Source organism: Coregonus lavaretus (genome assembly GCF_964263955.1).
Source record: "Coregonus lavaretus genome assembly, chromosome: 18".
NCBI classification, from domain to species: Eukaryota; Metazoa; Chordata; class Actinopteri; order Salmoniformes; family Salmonidae; genus Coregonus; species Coregonus lavaretus.
The window spans coordinates 22,930,302-22,947,125 of NC_140005.1; the positions used below are offsets into that span (position 1 = coordinate 22,930,302).

General features: G+C 44.2%; 1 protein-coding gene and 1 pseudogene across 3 annotated transcripts; both read left to right on the forward strand.

The window, feature by feature from the left end:
- Positions 1-174: 174 nt before the first annotated feature.
- LOC311145353 (olfactomedin-like) lies at positions 175-4,750 on the forward strand (annotated as a pseudogene). The gene is made up of 7 exons (XR_014615594.1): positions 175-316; positions 471-612; positions 715-1,506; positions 2,534-2,701; positions 2,919-3,146; positions 3,303-3,447; positions 3,563-4,750. The product of XR_014615594.1 is annotated as an olfactomedin-like (transcript).
- A 1,464-nt stretch (positions 4,751-6,214) lies between these two features.
- LOC311146065 (ribosomal protein S6 kinase-like 1) lies at positions 6,215-16,719 on the forward strand. Of its 2 annotated transcripts, XM_084182529.1 has the most exons (11): positions 6,215-6,337; positions 6,697-6,879; positions 10,613-10,737; positions 11,291-11,383; positions 11,805-11,852; positions 12,542-12,674; positions 12,910-14,412; positions 14,519-14,608; positions 14,763-14,845; positions 15,029-15,124; positions 15,283-16,719. In XM_084182529.1, the coding sequence occupies exons 2-11, from the start codon at positions 6,744-6,746 to the stop codon at positions 15,391-15,393; spliced, it is 2,418 nt and encodes an 805-aa protein (XP_084038655.1). In that variant the 5' UTR covers positions 6,215-6,337; positions 6,697-6,743; the 3' UTR covers positions 15,394-16,719. The 2 variants fall into 2 exon arrangements, with proteins under 2 accessions (XP_084038655.1, XP_084038654.1); XM_084182528.1 differs by lacking the exon at positions 6,215-6,337 and having other exon boundaries at positions 6,541-6,879.
- The last annotated feature ends 105 nt before the right edge of the window (positions 16,720-16,824 follow it).

Sequence of the window (16,824 nt, forward strand, 5' to 3'; positions counted from 1 at the left end):
AATGAGCAATGGTTCTGATGACTATTTCCTTAACAATAATTCTGTTTGCCTATGATATGTGACTTAGAAGGTACTTACTGTATATCAAATATCCTTCCCTCCAGTTTGAGACATATGAGAACAAGCTGACTGTGTGCAGAATGGTTAGTGAACCTGACGGTGTTGGTGGAGCTGATGGAGAAGAACCATGAAGCGTACAGCGAGGCCTACATGGAGGAGGTGAAGGTGCAGATCAAACAGGTGGAGACTCTGGTGCAGGAGCTCCTGGGCTCCATACAGACCTCCACTACAGTCTTTTGAGTCTCTGCACCAGCAGGTAATTACCCAAAGACTGTCCCTAACAACTCATATGGTCATGATACAGCTATGGTCAATGACCATGTCGACTTTTCACTTGAGATATTTCTCTTTTGTAAGATTTAAAACTTTTGGTCTTGTGGTTGCTCATGCTTATCGGTGTTCTCTCTCAGATCTCCTCCATGGTGGTGGTCCTGACCAAGCTGGAGAGGTATGACAAGAACCTGGTGCTGGTGACCAGTTGTGAGTACATCAAGATACAGCTCAAACTGGAGGAGTGTGAGAGTTGCCACAATGAGATCAACCCCTAAATCGGTAAGTCTAAGACCAGTTTTTAAATGATACGCACCTGCCTCATGCCAAAATGTCTTAGACTCTTGCACGTTTGATGTCACTGACTGTACCCTCTTTTCTCAGGGTCCTGTGAGCACAGAGGTATAACAACAATCAGCAAGTCCATCGTCAGTCAACTGAATGCCCACTTGAATGCTGGCTACAAACTGGGGAGGGTGGGGAAATGATTCTAAACCTGTGCATGGTTCTGAATCTCAATACTGTTACTCTGGGTTGTGCCTCAATTGTTGACATGAGATTTTACGGTAACTACAAAAATCCTATTTTGAGAACTCAATTTAAACACCAAAGCTTGTCAAGTAGCTGGTATGGAACTGGTAACAACTTCATTGTTGGTAATAACACCCTGTATTATCAATTTAACAACCCATTTAGCATGGTCAAACTGAATATTACTACTATGAAATATGAGCACAGGGTGATTGCAAAGGCTAGCACCAGATTCTCATACAGTCACTCACCCAATCAGAACCTAGACTTTGCTGCTGATGAGAATGGGCTGTGGGTGACCTATGCCACAGAGGAATCCAAGGGTAAAATGGTAATTGCTCAAATCCATGAACCATCATTTGGTATAGAGGAGTTGTTGGAAGCCAGTGTGTGCAAACCATCTGTGAGCAATGCCTTCATGGTGTGTGAGGTTTTCTATGCTGTCAGAACAGTTGACATTCACTATGAGGATATATTTTACACTTATGACACCAAGACAAAACAAGAGAGCTACATGAGCGTTCCATTTGAGTGGTTCCAGGACAAGTATGTCAACCTCGACTGCAACCCACTGAACAGAAACTTGACATGTACAACGATGGCTACTATGTCAACTATCACTTCTGGTTTGACACACAGACCACTGTAAACACAACACAACTCCCTTTCTTATCTAAAAAAATGCTATGATAGAACTATGTTGAACATAGACCCAATCCGCTTTGCCCATAATTTCCTGTAAATTAAATAATCATTTACAAAGGCCATTTATTATGTTAGCAATTCAAGCATACATAACAGTATTGATCGGACTATGGAATGTTGCTTGAGTGAATTAACTACTAAAATGAGGTTCATGGAAAAACTAGGGCAGAATCAAACCCAAACCAGTACTATACTTACCAACATACAATCTAAAGTCCCATCGGGAGAAGTAAAGTAATATTTGTTTGCTGGAACTTGCTAGGCTATATAATTGGAATAAGGATGAAAATACTTTATCATACAATCATATGCTTATCTCAACATATGATATCCTGCCACATTGTTGATGACTGATCGTAAGATCTGGTTACGCGGTTGATAATATCAGGTACCATCTATAACATGTCGTCATCATAACTGAGAAACTGTCCATATGGCCCGTTTCTCATGAACTCCATGTCCACATCATCATTGTGATCAATAAAAGGATAAGAGACAGGTTTCAGAAAATAGTATTTTATCACAAGCAAACAAGGATGTCTGCATATAATGTCTCAAGAATTGAAGGGAGTCTCTTATGCAACAGCAGTAATTATTTACATTTTAGTCATTTAGCAGACACTTATCCAGAGGGACTTACAGTTAGTGAGTGCATACATTTTCATACTGGCCCCCCGTGGGAAGAAGCAAGATGTTTCTGTTGAGCTGATAGGAGGGTCTTTAAAAATCCAGAGCAAACAGACAAGGAGACTCACCAGAACAACACTGGAGACAAGATGGTTCCATTTCTACTGCTCCTGCCTCTTCTTTGCCCTGCGGTGGCTAGGCTGGTAAAGGACTTTCATTTTCTCCTTCCACTAAAACTTAACAGCTAGAGATACTTCCAAATAGACCACTAGTTTACTACTATTGTGAGGTACCACTGTGAAGTTCACTCTTAACTAGTATTTTCTGTATTTTCCTCCAGCCAATGGAGGACTGGGACTCTGGCAATGTGACTGCATCTGTAGGGGAGTCAGGGCAATGCCTTTGTCATATGTTTCTACCTGACACCACCTTCCCTTCCGACCGTGTGGAACACATGCAACAAGTCACCAAGGATCTGATGCTGGAAGTGGGAATCCAGATAAATAAGGTACTGTATTGCACTGTACTGAACACCATAAGGTGTGAGCCCCATGAACAGGATTACATTCATATTGCATTTACACACCAGGTTTTAGAGTGATGTTAAAAGTCGCCTACTCCGGTAAATGGAACATGTCTCGTAAACCTCAGAGGAGATGCATGTGTATATTTAACTGAGACCTCATTCACAGTATACCCTACTAGATATCTTACACCGGGACTAGTACCTGTGTCTCTCTTGCGACAGTTACAAGGGCAAGCTTGTGATCTTTTTGGCTGAGCTGAGGAACCTGACTATGAGAGTTGAGATTGTGGAGAGTGGCCCTGATAAGTACATCTGACTGGATTTCGAGCTTCTCAGGATCAAGCTGAGAGAGTTTGAATTGTTGGTGACACAGCTGAAGGATTCCCTCAACTCCTCCTCGCCTATGTTCGACAGCCTGTACACAGAGGTAAATGGGTGATAGATAGACAGATATATCGGAATGACTATTCATGTCTGACAGTGGCATAATAAATAAGTGACAGGCAATATGAAGCAGGAGCAAGAGGAATGTTGCTGTGTGGAACGAATGACTAATTTGTCCTTTGTACACATGCATCCATAGATTTGCAACATGAGCCTGATTGTGAACCAGTTGGAGAGCTATGACAAGAGTAACCTGGAGGTGATCCGTATTGAGTTTGGAAAACTGCAGAAGAAGCTGGAGGAGTGTCAGAAGAACCAAGAGGAGGGCATAAACCCAGATATTGGTAAGGAGCCTCTTATGGTAGCATTGTTGACAGATTGTATCATTATATCAAAAGCAGTAGTTTGTGGATTTGTTTGTCATATATATTATCAATAGCTATTTATATTTCCCCCCAGGTTCCTGCAACCACAAAGGCATCACCAGTGTAGCGAAGCCAGTGGTCAGCCAACTCAATGCAGACTTGAATGCAGGCTACAGATTTGGGGGGTGGGGAAAAGACTCAAAACCCAATTGTGGCTTTGAATCAGTGTATTGGTATGGTGCCTATAGCAGTGCCTCAGTGCATAACTTTTATCTTTACTCCGACTATCAAAGTCTGGTTTTGAGGAATTCATTTAAACGACATGACTTACCAAATGGATGGCAGGGTACCGGCAACAATTACATTGTTCATGGTAACACCCTGTATTACCAGAAAAACAGCCCATTCAGCATGGCTAAACTGAATTTGACCACATCCAAATATGACTACAGAGTAATTGAAAAAGCCAATGCAACATTCTCATACAGTTTCTCAGCCAATCAGAACATGGACTTCTCAGCCGATGAGAATGGACTGTGGGTAACATATGCCACAGATGAATCCAAAGGTAAAATGGTCATTGCCAAAGTAAACAAGGTTGAATTTGGTATAGAGGATGTATGGAGCACCGGTGTGTACAAATCATTGGTAGGCAATGCCTTCATGGTGTGTGGTGTTCTCTATGCTACCAGACCAGTCCATGTTCACACAGAGGAGATCTTCTGCTCTTATGACACCAAAACAGAGCAGGAGAACTACCTCAGCATTCCATTGGAGAAGTTCCAGGATGGATGTATAAACCTGCACTACAACCCTATTGATCAGAAACTCTATATGTACAACAAGGGCTACTATGTGTCCTATAGTGTCAAGTTTAACAAAGACTAGATTCCCCCTCTGGTCTATTGTATCTTGATTGATGCGACTGATATTACTTTCTGACAGCATGGGGCTTTGTTGAACAGATAGATATTCATTACATTGTCTGATGCATTGACTTGCATTTGAAAATCACGTCCCTTGAATTTCTGAAATAAAATCAAACTGAAGCATTAAAATAACTATGTGTTCTATTTCGGTTAATTTGAAATTGAATTGAAAAATAAAATGTTCATTATTATCATTACTAGAAATACCCAGCCACTGTGTCAGATTCCCTCCCATTACCTGGGCAGTCCAATGAGAAAGAGTATAGGGGTGCGGTATCCCACCCCTTATTTTTCAGTCGAATTTGAGTCATTCCGTATAACTAGCACCTCAATATGACTCATCCCCAGTATGATATCAGACCCCTCCCACCCTAGCTTTGGGCTGAAGGGCTGGGCCTCTCCTTTTCCTCCCTTCCCCCTCCCCTCTCCCCTCCTTTGGCTCAGGCTGGGGCTTCCGCCCAGCTCCTCTGTAAGCAAGCCCTCCCCTGGGGTTGTTCTTTGTGCTCCAGCAAGAAGCTGGCTCCATCTGGTACTGAGGACCAAGTCAGAGCAGATTACACTAACCAGGCAGGGTGAGACCCACATAGTATCCACCCACTACATATACAACAATGAACCATGCACATTGTTTTATTCTTACGGTTTCAGGTAATTGTTGTACAAATCCATTGACTCATTCACATTTTCATACAACATTATACTATAACATACTGTAACATATTGCAAAATCTATCTGAAATAGAAAAATAGGTCTGGAGACACAGCAAGACAAAGATAGCACTGTCTTTTTAAATCTTGCATCTGTCAGGATGGGAGGGGGGAAGTGAAGGCCTTGTGGCAAATGGTACCCTTAGTGACATCATCGCAAGCCAATAGGCAGCCTAGATGAGCGCCCTCCTTTTCCTGAGATCTGTGAAGGGAGGTCGGCTGCTGAGGATGCAGGCAGCTGCTGGGGCGGTGGGTCCAGGGCATGCTCTGATCACATCAGGTAGGTAGAATATATATGTATATATGTAGTGGTGTGTGTGTGTGTGTGCAGCAGCACTGATTTTTAGATCTATTCTAGCCTGCCTCCCCCTCTAAGGAGGGCCAGATCAGGGATGCTGAAATAGCAGTGTGAGGGAGGATTGAGAGAGAATGCAGATGGCTGTGTTTCATAACAGTGGCTTATTATATGCTATAGCATCCCTGTCTGTCGTGTGGCGACCATGATGTGTGTATTATGCAAGCATTTATCCATTCGAGACAAACAAATGTGATTATTCCATTGTGAATCTTGTGTGTTCTGGCTTGTCTCTATGTTCACATGATATGTTTGTCATTGGTATCAAGGATGTTGGTGCATGTATCATGGGAATACTGCAGGAGGCTGACTGCATGTTATTGCTGTGTGGATTCTCAACGACAGACACACTAGGGTGCTGCAGTGCTACTTGGCTTGACTTCCCCTCATCAGACTGTATGAGGGATGATAATGAGTGTATGTGTGTGGGTGTGTATACAGAGCTAACCCCATGTCACAATTGTACTGTAGTAAGGCATCAGCACATTTTCATAGTGCACATTTGTGGTATTGCAATACATTAGCATTTATAAGTCCTCTGACAACAGGGATCTGCCCACAGCTTTCCTATATGTATTTAATCTGACATGAGTGAGTGGACATCAGGCAGTTAAGCACTCCGAGTCATCGTTCCTCGGCCACCGCAGCAGCACTGACAGTGTCTGTTCATTCATCACCAATAATACAGGAGCAGCACACTCATACTCAGTTTCTGTGCTCTGCTGAAGTTGAACCAAACTCTCTGATTACCCAGGTTCGTATCGTCATGTTCGTCAATAAAGACTTTAACCTTCAAGTGGAGGAGGATAACCCCCCAGTGAGCCGACTGACTGCTGCCAGTGATGAGTCCCACTGCTGACAGGACCAGGGAGCAAAGGTGAGACAACTTACTCCACATGTTTATGATCTAACGATAGCATGGAGAAGAACAGAAACAGTCTGTTATTGGTCACATTACTTTCACATTACTCTCTGTTTTGTGCTTTGCTGTCATGTTTTTCTCAGACAAGTGACTAGTTAAGGGATTTACTGTAGCCCTGAGAAATATTGACTCTTGGTTTTCGGCAGTTACCACCTCTGGAGATTTGATCAATCATTCACCACCAGAATAAGGATTATTCTTTGGAACTTCCCTTAAAGAGAGTAAAGTCTTAGCGGTGGCTGGTCGTGTTATGATTCCTCCTAGGACGTTCCTACAGTACACTCCTTTAACCAGGTCTGTTGTGTGGCTGCTAGGCCCGTCTGGACCTCCACAGAGTCAAGCCAGGACAGACAGGACAGCCATGGCCAAGAGAGACTACCTGGTGGAGGCAGCCAAGCAGATCCGCATGGCTCTGGACAGGGAGGTCAATGAAGACTATGAGGCTGCCTTCAGCTACTACAAGAATGGGGTTGACCTGCTGCTCAATGGAGTTCAAGGTACAGTGGTAAATCTACTGTACTGTACTGTATTCTATCAACATGCAGGGTTCTGGTTAGGGTGATATTGAATAGATCAGCTACTCAACACTGTGAGAACAAGTCACGCGGCATGAAACAGGAACATGTGGATTTGTCCGTCCATGATTCATCCATTGAAAAGCAGAATTAAATCATTCCTATGAAAAACAGGAAGTCAGAAAGCCAAGGTCAGCGAGAGATTTCCATACTGGCAAAGTATGCTGAATATTATTCTGCTCTTTCCTCTGCTGTTTTAGTGAAGTAGGTAAAACAAACGCTTTTGAATTATATGAGTCAGGGGTTGACATTAAAGTCTGAAAGGCACTTGCCCATCCAGCAAGTCAGGAGTATTCTTTGGTTGCCTGAAGATTATGATCACCTGCCTGAAAATGGCAATAGGCTATTTACACGCAGAAATGCCTTCCAGTATTGCCGGCCTTTTACCTACACATTCTTTTTTTTCTTTTTTCTTATTTAACCTTTATTTAACTAGGCAAGTCAGTTAAGAACAAATTCTTATTTACAATACGGCCTACCAAAAGGCAAAAGGCCTCCTGCGGGGACAGGGATAAAAAAATTATATATATATATATATATATAAATATAGGACCAAACACACATCACAACGAGTCAACACTACATAAAGAGAGACCCAAGACAACAACATAGCATGGCAGCAACACACGACAACACAGCAAGGTAGCAACCCAACATGAAAACAACATGGTAGCAACACAACATGGCAGCAGCACAAGACATGGTAAAAACATTATTGGGCACAGACAACAATACATCACGTGAAGCAGCCATAACTGTCAGTAAGAGTGTCCATGATTGAGTCTTTGAATGAAGAGATGGAGATAAAACTGTCCAGTTTTAGTGTTTTTTGCAGCTCGTTCCAGTCGCTAGCTGCAGTGAACTGGAAAGAGGAGCGACCCAGGGATGTGTGTGCATAGGGGACCTTTAACAGAATGTGACTGGCAGAAAGGGTGTTGTATGTGGAGGATGTGGGCTGCAGTAGGTTTCTCAGATAGGGGTAGTGAGGCCTAAGAGGGTTTTGTAAATAAGCATCAACCAGTGGGTCTTGCGACGGGTATACAGAGATAACCAGTTTACAGAGGAGTATAGAGTGCATTGATGTGTCCTATTAGGAGCATTGGTGGCAAATCTGATTTACCGAATGGTAAAGAACAGCTAGCCGCTCGAGAGCACCCTTACCTGCCAATCTATCAATTACGTCTCTGTAATCTAGCATGGGTAGGACGGTCATCTGAATCAGGGTTAGTTTGGCAGCTGGGGTGAAAGAGGAGCGATTAGAGGAAACCAAGTCTAGATTCAACCTTAGCCTGCAGCTTTGATATGTCTTGAGAGAAGGACAGTGTACCGTCTAGCCATACTCCCAAGTACTTGTATGAGGTGACTACCTCAAGCTCTAAACCCTCAGAGGTAGTAATCACACCGGTGGGGAGAGGGGCATTCTTCTTACCAAACCACATGACCTTTGTTTTGGGGGTGTTCAGAACAAGGTTAAGGGCAGAGAAAGCTTGTTGGACACTAAGAAAGCTTTGTTGTAGAGCATTTAACACAGAATCCGGGGAGGGGCCAGCTGAGTATAAGACTGTATCATCTGCATATACAGTGGGGGAAACAATATTTAGTCAGCCACCAATTGTGCAAGTTCTCCCACTTAAAAAGATGAGAGAAGCCTGTAATTTCCATCATAGGTACACGTCAACTATGACAGACAAAATGAGGAAAAAAAATCCAGAAAATCACATTGTAGGATTTTTTATGAATTTATTTGCAAATTATGGTGGAAAATAAGTATTTGGTCAATAACAAAAGTTTCTCAATACTTTGTTATATACCCTTTGTTGGCAATGACACAGGTCAAACGTTTTCTGTAAGTCTTCACAAGGTTTTCACACACTGTTGCTGGTATTTTGGCCCCTCCATGCAGATCTCCTCTAGAGCAGTGATGTTTTGGGGCTGTCGCTGGGCAACACAGACTTTCAACTCCCTCCAAAGATTTTCTATGGGGTTGAGATTTGGAGACTGGCTAGGCCATTCCAGGACCTTGAAATGCTTCTTACGAAGCCACTCCTTCGTTGCCCGGGTGGTGTGTTTGGGATCATTGTCATGCTGAAAGACCCAGCCACGTTTCATCTTCAATGCCCTTGCTGATGGAAGGAGGTTTTCACTCAAAATCTCACGATACATGGCCCCATTCATTCTTTCCTTTACACGGATCAGTCGTCCTGGTCCCTTTGCAGAAAAACAGCCCCAAAGCATGATGTTTCCACCCCCATGCTTCACAGTAGGTATGGTGTTCTTTGGATGCAACTCAGCATTCTTTGTTTTCCAAACACGACGAGTTGAGCTTTTACCAAAAAGTTATATTTTGGTTTCATCTGACCATATGACATTCTCCCAATCCTCTTCTGGATCATCCAAATGCACGCTAGCAAACTTCAGACGGGCCTGGACATGTACTGGCTTAAGCAGGGGGACACGTCTGGCACTGCAGGATTTGAGTCCCTGGCGGCGTAGTGTGTTACTGATGGTAGACTTTGTTACTTTGGTCCCAGCTCTCTGCAGGTCATTCACTAGGTCCCCCCGTGTGGTTCTGGGATTTTTGCTCACCGTTCTTGTGATCATTTTGACCCCACGGGGTGAGATCTTGCGTGGAGCCCCAGATCGAGGGAGATTATCAGTGGTCTTGTATGTCTTCCATTTCCTAATAATTGCTCCCACAGTTGATTTCTTCAAACCAAGCTGCTTACCTATTGCAGATTCAGTCTTCCCAGCCTGGTGCAGGTCTACAATTTTGTTTCTGGTGTCCTTTGACAGCTCTTTGGTCTTGGCCATAGTGGAGTTTGGAGTGTGACTGTTTGAGGTTGTGGACAGGTGTCTTTTATACTGATAACAAGTTCAAACAGGTGCCATTAATACAGGTAACGAGTGGAGGACAGAGGAACCTCTTAAAGAAGAAGTTACAGGTCTGTGAGAGCCAGAAATCTTGCTTGTTTGTAGGTGACCAAATACTTATTTTCCACCATAATTTGCAAATAAATTCATAAAAAATCCTACAATGTGATTTTCTGGATTTTTTTTCCTCAATTTGTCTGTCATAGTTGACGTGTACTTATGATGAAAATTACAGGCCTCTCTCATCTTTTTAAGTGGGAGAACTTGCACAATTGGTGGCTGACTAAATACTTTTTTCCCCCACTGTAAATGGATGAGAGAGCTTCCTACTGCCTGAGCTATATTGTTGATGTAAATTGACAAGAGCGTGGGGCCTAGGATCGAGCCTTGGGGTACTCCCTTGGTGACAGGCAGTGGCTGAGACAGTAGATGTTCTGACTTTATACACTGCACTCTTTGAGAGTGGTAGTTAGCAAACCAGGCCAAAGACCCCATAGGGGAGGGATCAGAAAGATCAGGACTGGAATTCTTTGTATTTGGTTGTTATCAGTAAAAAAAATCTCAGAGCAGGCTCAGCTTGTCTGACTGGCATAAATGCCATAAATTCACTTAGGTTAAACAATGTGGAGGAATGAGAAAGATGAGTTTTAGGCTACTGGAATTCTTATATAATAGGGCAACCCTTAATGTCAATCCCTGTGAGTTGATTTGAGTTTAGTGAAGTGAGGTTTCTCTCCCTCTCTGTGTGAGGGGGAGAGAAATCTAAGGTTGGTCTGTCTTCCAGTTGACCCTAACAAGGAGCGCCGGGAGGCAGTGAAGAGGAAGACTACTCAGTATCTAAAGAGGGCAGAGGAAATCTTTATCTCCCACCTGCAGGACAACCTGGGGAAGGGGAACTCTCACTTAGGGGTAAGAAGATTACATTTTACAGTAAACCCTCCCTTGACAAGACTAACATTCCATAATACTGTGCACATCTTATGAATGGGTATCAACCCGCTCTGACCATCCGTGTTACTCAATGATACTGGGCACTCATTTTCCAGCTTTTCACTCCTGTATTGATTTATATGTCTAGTCTGTTTATTGAAGAGTTGGTTGATATGCTATTTATATGTCCACCACTCTGAATCATTTCCTTCTGGGAAAGCCGGAGTCACATCTTCAGAGTAATCAGTCTGTGCTGCTAACAGTCTCTGGATGTTGGCTACAGAGCAGCACAACATCCCCTCTGTTACAACTGTTACACTACACCCGACCGGGGGGAGATCACATTATATCTGCCAGGGTGGCTCGCACTGGACGGCTGGGCGCTCTCTCTCCCTCCTCTCTCTTATGTAACATTCTAATATCTGTCCTAAGATTGTAACTAATCCCAGAGTAGAAGCACTTTGATGTGAATTCAACACAAACACGTGTCCACATTGCTGACATCTGTGCTGTAATCTCTTTTTATCACCAGGGTTACAGTAGTCTGAGATTCCGGCCAATCAGACACCTGAGTTCCCCAGTGGAGGATCTAGAGATGTGTAAAGTGGTGGGGATCATCGATAAGGTAGGGAGGTTTTTACACCCACTGCTCTCAACCAGACGGAGTATACTTGAACTGTTTGTTACAGCTGATGATCATCTCTTGAACAGACATCCTGGTTGTTACAGCTGATGATAATCTCTTGAACAGACATCCTGGTTGTTACAGCTGATGATAATCTCTTGAACAGACATCCTGGTTGTTACAGCTGATGATCATCTCTTGAACAGACATCCTGGTTGTTACAGCTGATGATCATCTCTTGAACAGACATCCTGGCTGTAGTTACCCCTTTATTAACCATGTCTTATAGATCCAGTGAACCATGATGCTTATCTTTGCAAATATGAATTTGTCCCAAAACTGTCATAACCATCTAATAACAAACTACTCAATTTATTCTCAGCTCTATTTAAACTAACATAAAATATGTCTTCTCCCCAAGGTCCTGATTGTCCAAAGCCTGATTACCAAGGAGAAATGTGTTGTTAAAGTAAGTACTTATGCCTCAACACTACCAATACAGTATGTCAGGGGGGAGGGTGGCAGGGCAGAATGACAGAGTACACATGTAGTGCAGGGAGCCTAGCGGCTGAGAGCGTTGGGCCAGTCACTGAAAGGTTGCTGGTTTGAATCCCCGAGCCGACGAGGTGAAAAATCTGTTGATGTGCCCTTGAGCAAGGCACTAAACCCTAATTGCTCCTGTAAGTTGTTCTGGATAAGAGTGTCTGCTAAATGTAAAATGTATATCTGTGTAGATGCATATCCAGTGCACAGATGGCTGTTGTACTGTCTGGATCCCTGCCAGCCATTCTGTGGCAGCCCAGTTGATGGGAATACTATCAGCCTTGTCTCCCTGAGTATCCTTCTCCATTGATCTGGCTAAAAGCCCTCTACTTTGACCCTCTTAGTGCAAATGCACCTCCCATTTCTGTAACCAGAGAGTTGCTATTGGAACATGCTGTAGCAGGGGTGGCTAAGGCGTAGGTCTCAGAGAAGATGCTATCTATCTAGGCACTGGTAGAGACAGCTTTTGTAGAGAGATTCGTTTTTAGATAAATTAACCATAGACTTAATTAAGCCTAGACTGAAAATAATTTGTATTACAGTAGTGATAAGTTGTATTTTGACAAAGGTAATAACAGCATAGTAATATGTGTGTTGTTCTCTGTGTCCTCACAGAGCCTGCCCAAGTCGAGCTGGGAGAGCCGGGACCAGCCCACTATCATCCCCCAGGGGGTCCCCTTCATGGTGAAGCTGCTGAGGTACTATGTCAGTGAGGACGCTGTGTACCTGCATCTGGAGCATGTTCAAGGTGAGCTGAACACAGGTTCTGCCTGCCAGCCCTGCAGTATGGGAGATTTAGCTGATGCTCTTACCTAGCCTATAGTCATGCAAAGGCAGTGGACCAACAGTTTTCATTTTTTGCTGATGGCTGCAATCTTCAGCCATTTTCGGTCAAGGATGCCATAGAGAGTAGAAAAGATAGCTGAATTAAAATGAAGAAAAACAACTATTGTCTGATGTATTGACTTTTCTATAATCTGTAGGTGGGAAGCTTTTCTCCAAACTGCACAAGGTCAGGAACGACCGAGCCAAGGAGCACCCAGAATGCTCCAGTCCCAGCCAGCACAGGATCAAACTGAAGAACAGCTATACCTCCCCTACCATCAGCTCAGACTACCAGCAGAATGACAGAGGGGGCACATGGACAACCCCTCTCCTGGAGAGGGAGAGCGAGGAGAGCCCAGACACAGACTCCCCTGCATCCTGGCACGAGGCTCAGCAACGCCTGGAGAGCTGCAGGACCCACTCCTACTGTGAGGAGACAGGCTGCCTGCAGAACAATTCCAGGTCTGCAGCGCCACACGCTCCGGCGACACAGCCCTACTTATCTAGGCCAATGAGGACAGACACCAGTCCCCATTTCCATCCAACAGGCCTCAGTCAGTGTTTGCACTCTAAAACTCAGGACAAACTTGCTCTCTATGGTCATCCGTGCATCGATCAGGCTCCTGATGTCACCTCTGAGCCCTCTGGGAAGGCGACTGGAACAGAAAAAATTGAATCCAGTTCGGATTTCGACATGGTGTGGAAGGCTGATCTGACTTGTAACTGTGAGAGTTCAGCCCCCTATGCAGAGACTGATACTGACTCCAATATAGCTGCAGGTAAATCTGTACCTCAAACAACTCAGACCTCTTCTGGTGGTGCAGGGTCAACAGTGAACTTCAAGAATCATTCTATCAGTTTATATTCACAGAAAAGGTATGTTCCCACTACATTGCAATTACCCCTCCATAATCAAAGCCAGGTTAGTGAGAGAGAAACTTTGACTACCAATGGCTCTCACCAAGACAGTGTTTCAGGTAGAGAACTTGAGAACACTGTGAGCATGGTGACAGACACACACCAGGGGAGAGGGCAGGAGGAGAAGGTAAACTCAGTAACCAGGGGCACAGAGACTTCCCAGCCTGGCAGAGATGTGTCCCCCTCTACAGTAGACAAGCTGAAGCTCATGAGGACATCCTCAGGGAACTCTCAACACCCTTCAGTCTCTCACTGTCACAGTACAGGGACACAGCGGGGGACCCAGCCAGGCACCTCTCTGGCCCTCACAGGGGTGAAGTATCATGTGGGGCCTCCTGGCAGAGAGCCAGGGGAGGAGGTAGAGGAGGGCTGGGAGCTGCTGAGCCCTGTGAGTAAGGACATCCCCCGAGAGAAAGGATCACTATATTACCCCAACACCCATGACCCCACAGGGGCCTCCCCACAGTGTCGGAAGGGGGACATGGATGCTTTCCTAAAGTCAGAGGGATCGGATGGACAGGGTGAGGATCAGATCATTGAGGTGGATGGCTGGTGCCACCTACCCAAGTTCCCAGGCAAGGCCTCCAGAGGGAAAGACAAGGCCAGGCAGGGCTGCTGGGGGCTGCCTGAGGCAGAGGTGCGTCTGTTGGGGGCTCAGATCCTCCTGGCCCTGGAAAGTCTTCACCAGCAAGGTGTGGTGTGCCGAGACCTCAACCCAAAGAATATCCTGCTCACCAGCAATGGTTAGTCACCTAAATCACTTTAACCTGTTGTTGGTCTCTGTTTTTGGCATGAGTCTTGAAAATTCAACTAACTTTGATTGTGACATAATGTCATGTTTCTCACTAGGAAAGGTCTGCCTGACATTCTTTGGCCAGTGGAGTGAAGTTCAGTCAGAAATCAACTCTAAAGCTATGGAACAGATGTACTGTGCCCCAGGTGAAAACACTTTTTCAATGTCACATGTTACAACAGTTACACATAGGGTTCCTACCCTAGATATAAAGTGCCATCTAGTGGTGAGAGTCAGACATTTTGTTTGATCCATTAATAAATCTGTGAATAACAAGTTCTGTTTGTTGTTGGCCAACAGAGATTGGAGGTGTGTCCAAAATCACAGAGGCTTGTGATTGGTGGAGTCTGGGGGCATTGCTGATTGAACTTCTTACTGGAATGGTAAACAACATTCTATTGAATACCGGTAATCTGTTTTTCCATGATCTCTGTAGTAAATCCAAACCTGTATAGATTAATGACAATGCTGCCCACTAGGCCTGTTGATAATGTATATCTGTTGTTGGTGTCATTATCTAGGCATGGTTGTTTAATGAAACTGTATGCCTGTTCCTGTGCCTCCAGCCCCTGTGGCAGTTCCACCCAGCCAGGGTGCATTCTCACACCCAGCTCCTGATCCCAGACCACCTGAGTACTGCAGCCGCCTCCCTGCTCACTGAGGTAAGGCCTGTGTCCCCTTACACACCCATGTGGCCTGTACTTTAAGTACCGTAAACATATAAACACTTGCTGCTAGCCTGCTACCACAGATACACACAGCCACACACATTGTACAAACTCATATCTTTCTGAATGAGTGACTATTGTATGTTCCACAGCTGCTGCAGTTTGATGCTGGTTATCGTTTGGGCTCTGGAGGCGGTGGTGTGAGTGACATCAAGTGTCACCCCTTCTTCAATGGTGTCTCCTGGAAGGCACTGTCGAGTTAACATGCCAACAGACTACCTGTGTGTCTGGCCTGAATGCAGCCACTGCCCCCTTGTGGCTAAAATAACCCTGCAACAACCAACCTCCATGTTTGAATGACAGAGGCTAGTGTAAACCTCACCTGGCCTTTTGACATATGGTAGGGCAAGATGTTTTAAAGACTAAAGTGTACTCTTTATCAGCTGACTTTCGGGGTACTTCTGTTATTAATATACTGAACAAAAATATTAACGCAACATGTAAAGTGTTGGTCCCATGTTTCATGAGCTGAAATAAAAGCCCCCAGAAATATTCCATACGCACAAACGTATCTCTCTCAAATGTTGTGATTTTTAAATTTAACATTCCTGTTAGTGAGCATTTCTCCTTTGCCAAGATAATCCATCCACCTGACATATCAAGAAGCTGATTAAACAGCATGATCATTACACAGGTGCACCTTGCGCTGGGGACAATAAAAGGCCACTCTAAAATGTGCAGTTTTGTCACACAACACAATGCCGCAGATGTCTTAAGTTTTGAGGGAGCGTGCAATTGGCATGCTGACTGCAGGAATGTCCACCAGAGCTGTTGCCAGAGACTTTAATGTTAATTTCTCTACCATAAGCCGCCTCCAACGTTGTTTTAGAGAATTTGGCAGTACGACCAGCCGGCCTCACAACCGCAAAATACGTGTAACCATGCCAGCCCAGGAATTCCACATCCTTCTTCACCTGCGGGATCGTCTGAAACCAGCCACCCAGACAGCTGATGAAACTGTGGGTTTGCGCAATCGACAGCCTGATCAACTCTATGTGAAGGAGATGTGTTGCACTGCATGAGGCAAATGGTGGTCACACCAGATACTGACTGGTTTTCTGATCCACGCCCGTACCTTTTTTTTAAAGGTACTGTATCTGTGACCAACAGATGCATATCTGTATTCCCAGTCATGTGAAATCCATAGATTAGGACCTAATGAATATATTTCAATTGGTTGATTATGTTAAAATATTTGAAATTCTTGCATGTTGCGATTATATTTTTGTTCAGTGTATATCCATGCATATCATCCTTATCACCAAGCATGAAATGTTTTTCATTGTCAAACATTGACTACACAAATACTTTTTGGACCGTCAGCCAATGGCTGTGATAAACAGCTTCAACAATGAGGTTAATAAAAAGAAGCAATGCCTCGTTGCAGCGCTTGTCTTTGAAACACACTCATGGTGGGCATTTTTGCTTGGTCATCTGTACATGAGCTTTATGACTAGAAATGTCTACCACAGCTCAGACAGTCTACCCACTTCCTGACTTGAGCATGTGAAATTAAAACTTGAAACTGACTTGTGTAGTGGCTTGTCACTGGCATGCTTCTTTTAAATGTTTATTTTAGCTTCCAAGCCCTGGCAGCATCTATTTTAAACCACAACAGCCACCTGGTTTCTGAA

Excerpts from the sequence above, each read along its gene's own strand:
- LOC311146065 (XM_084182528.1), top strand. The coding sequence starts at position 6,633 with ATGATTCCTCCTAGGACGTTCCTACAGTACACTCCTTTAACCAGGTCT. Across the intron at positions 11,384-11,804 it reads TGGTGGGGATCATCGATAAG|GTCCTGATTGTCCAAAGCCT; the intron begins GTAGGGAGGTTT and ends CTTCTCCCCAAG. Across the intron at positions 12,675-12,909 it reads GCATCTGGAGCATGTTCAAG|GTGGGAAGCTTTTCTCCAAA; the intron begins GTGAGCTGAACA and ends TATAATCTGTAG.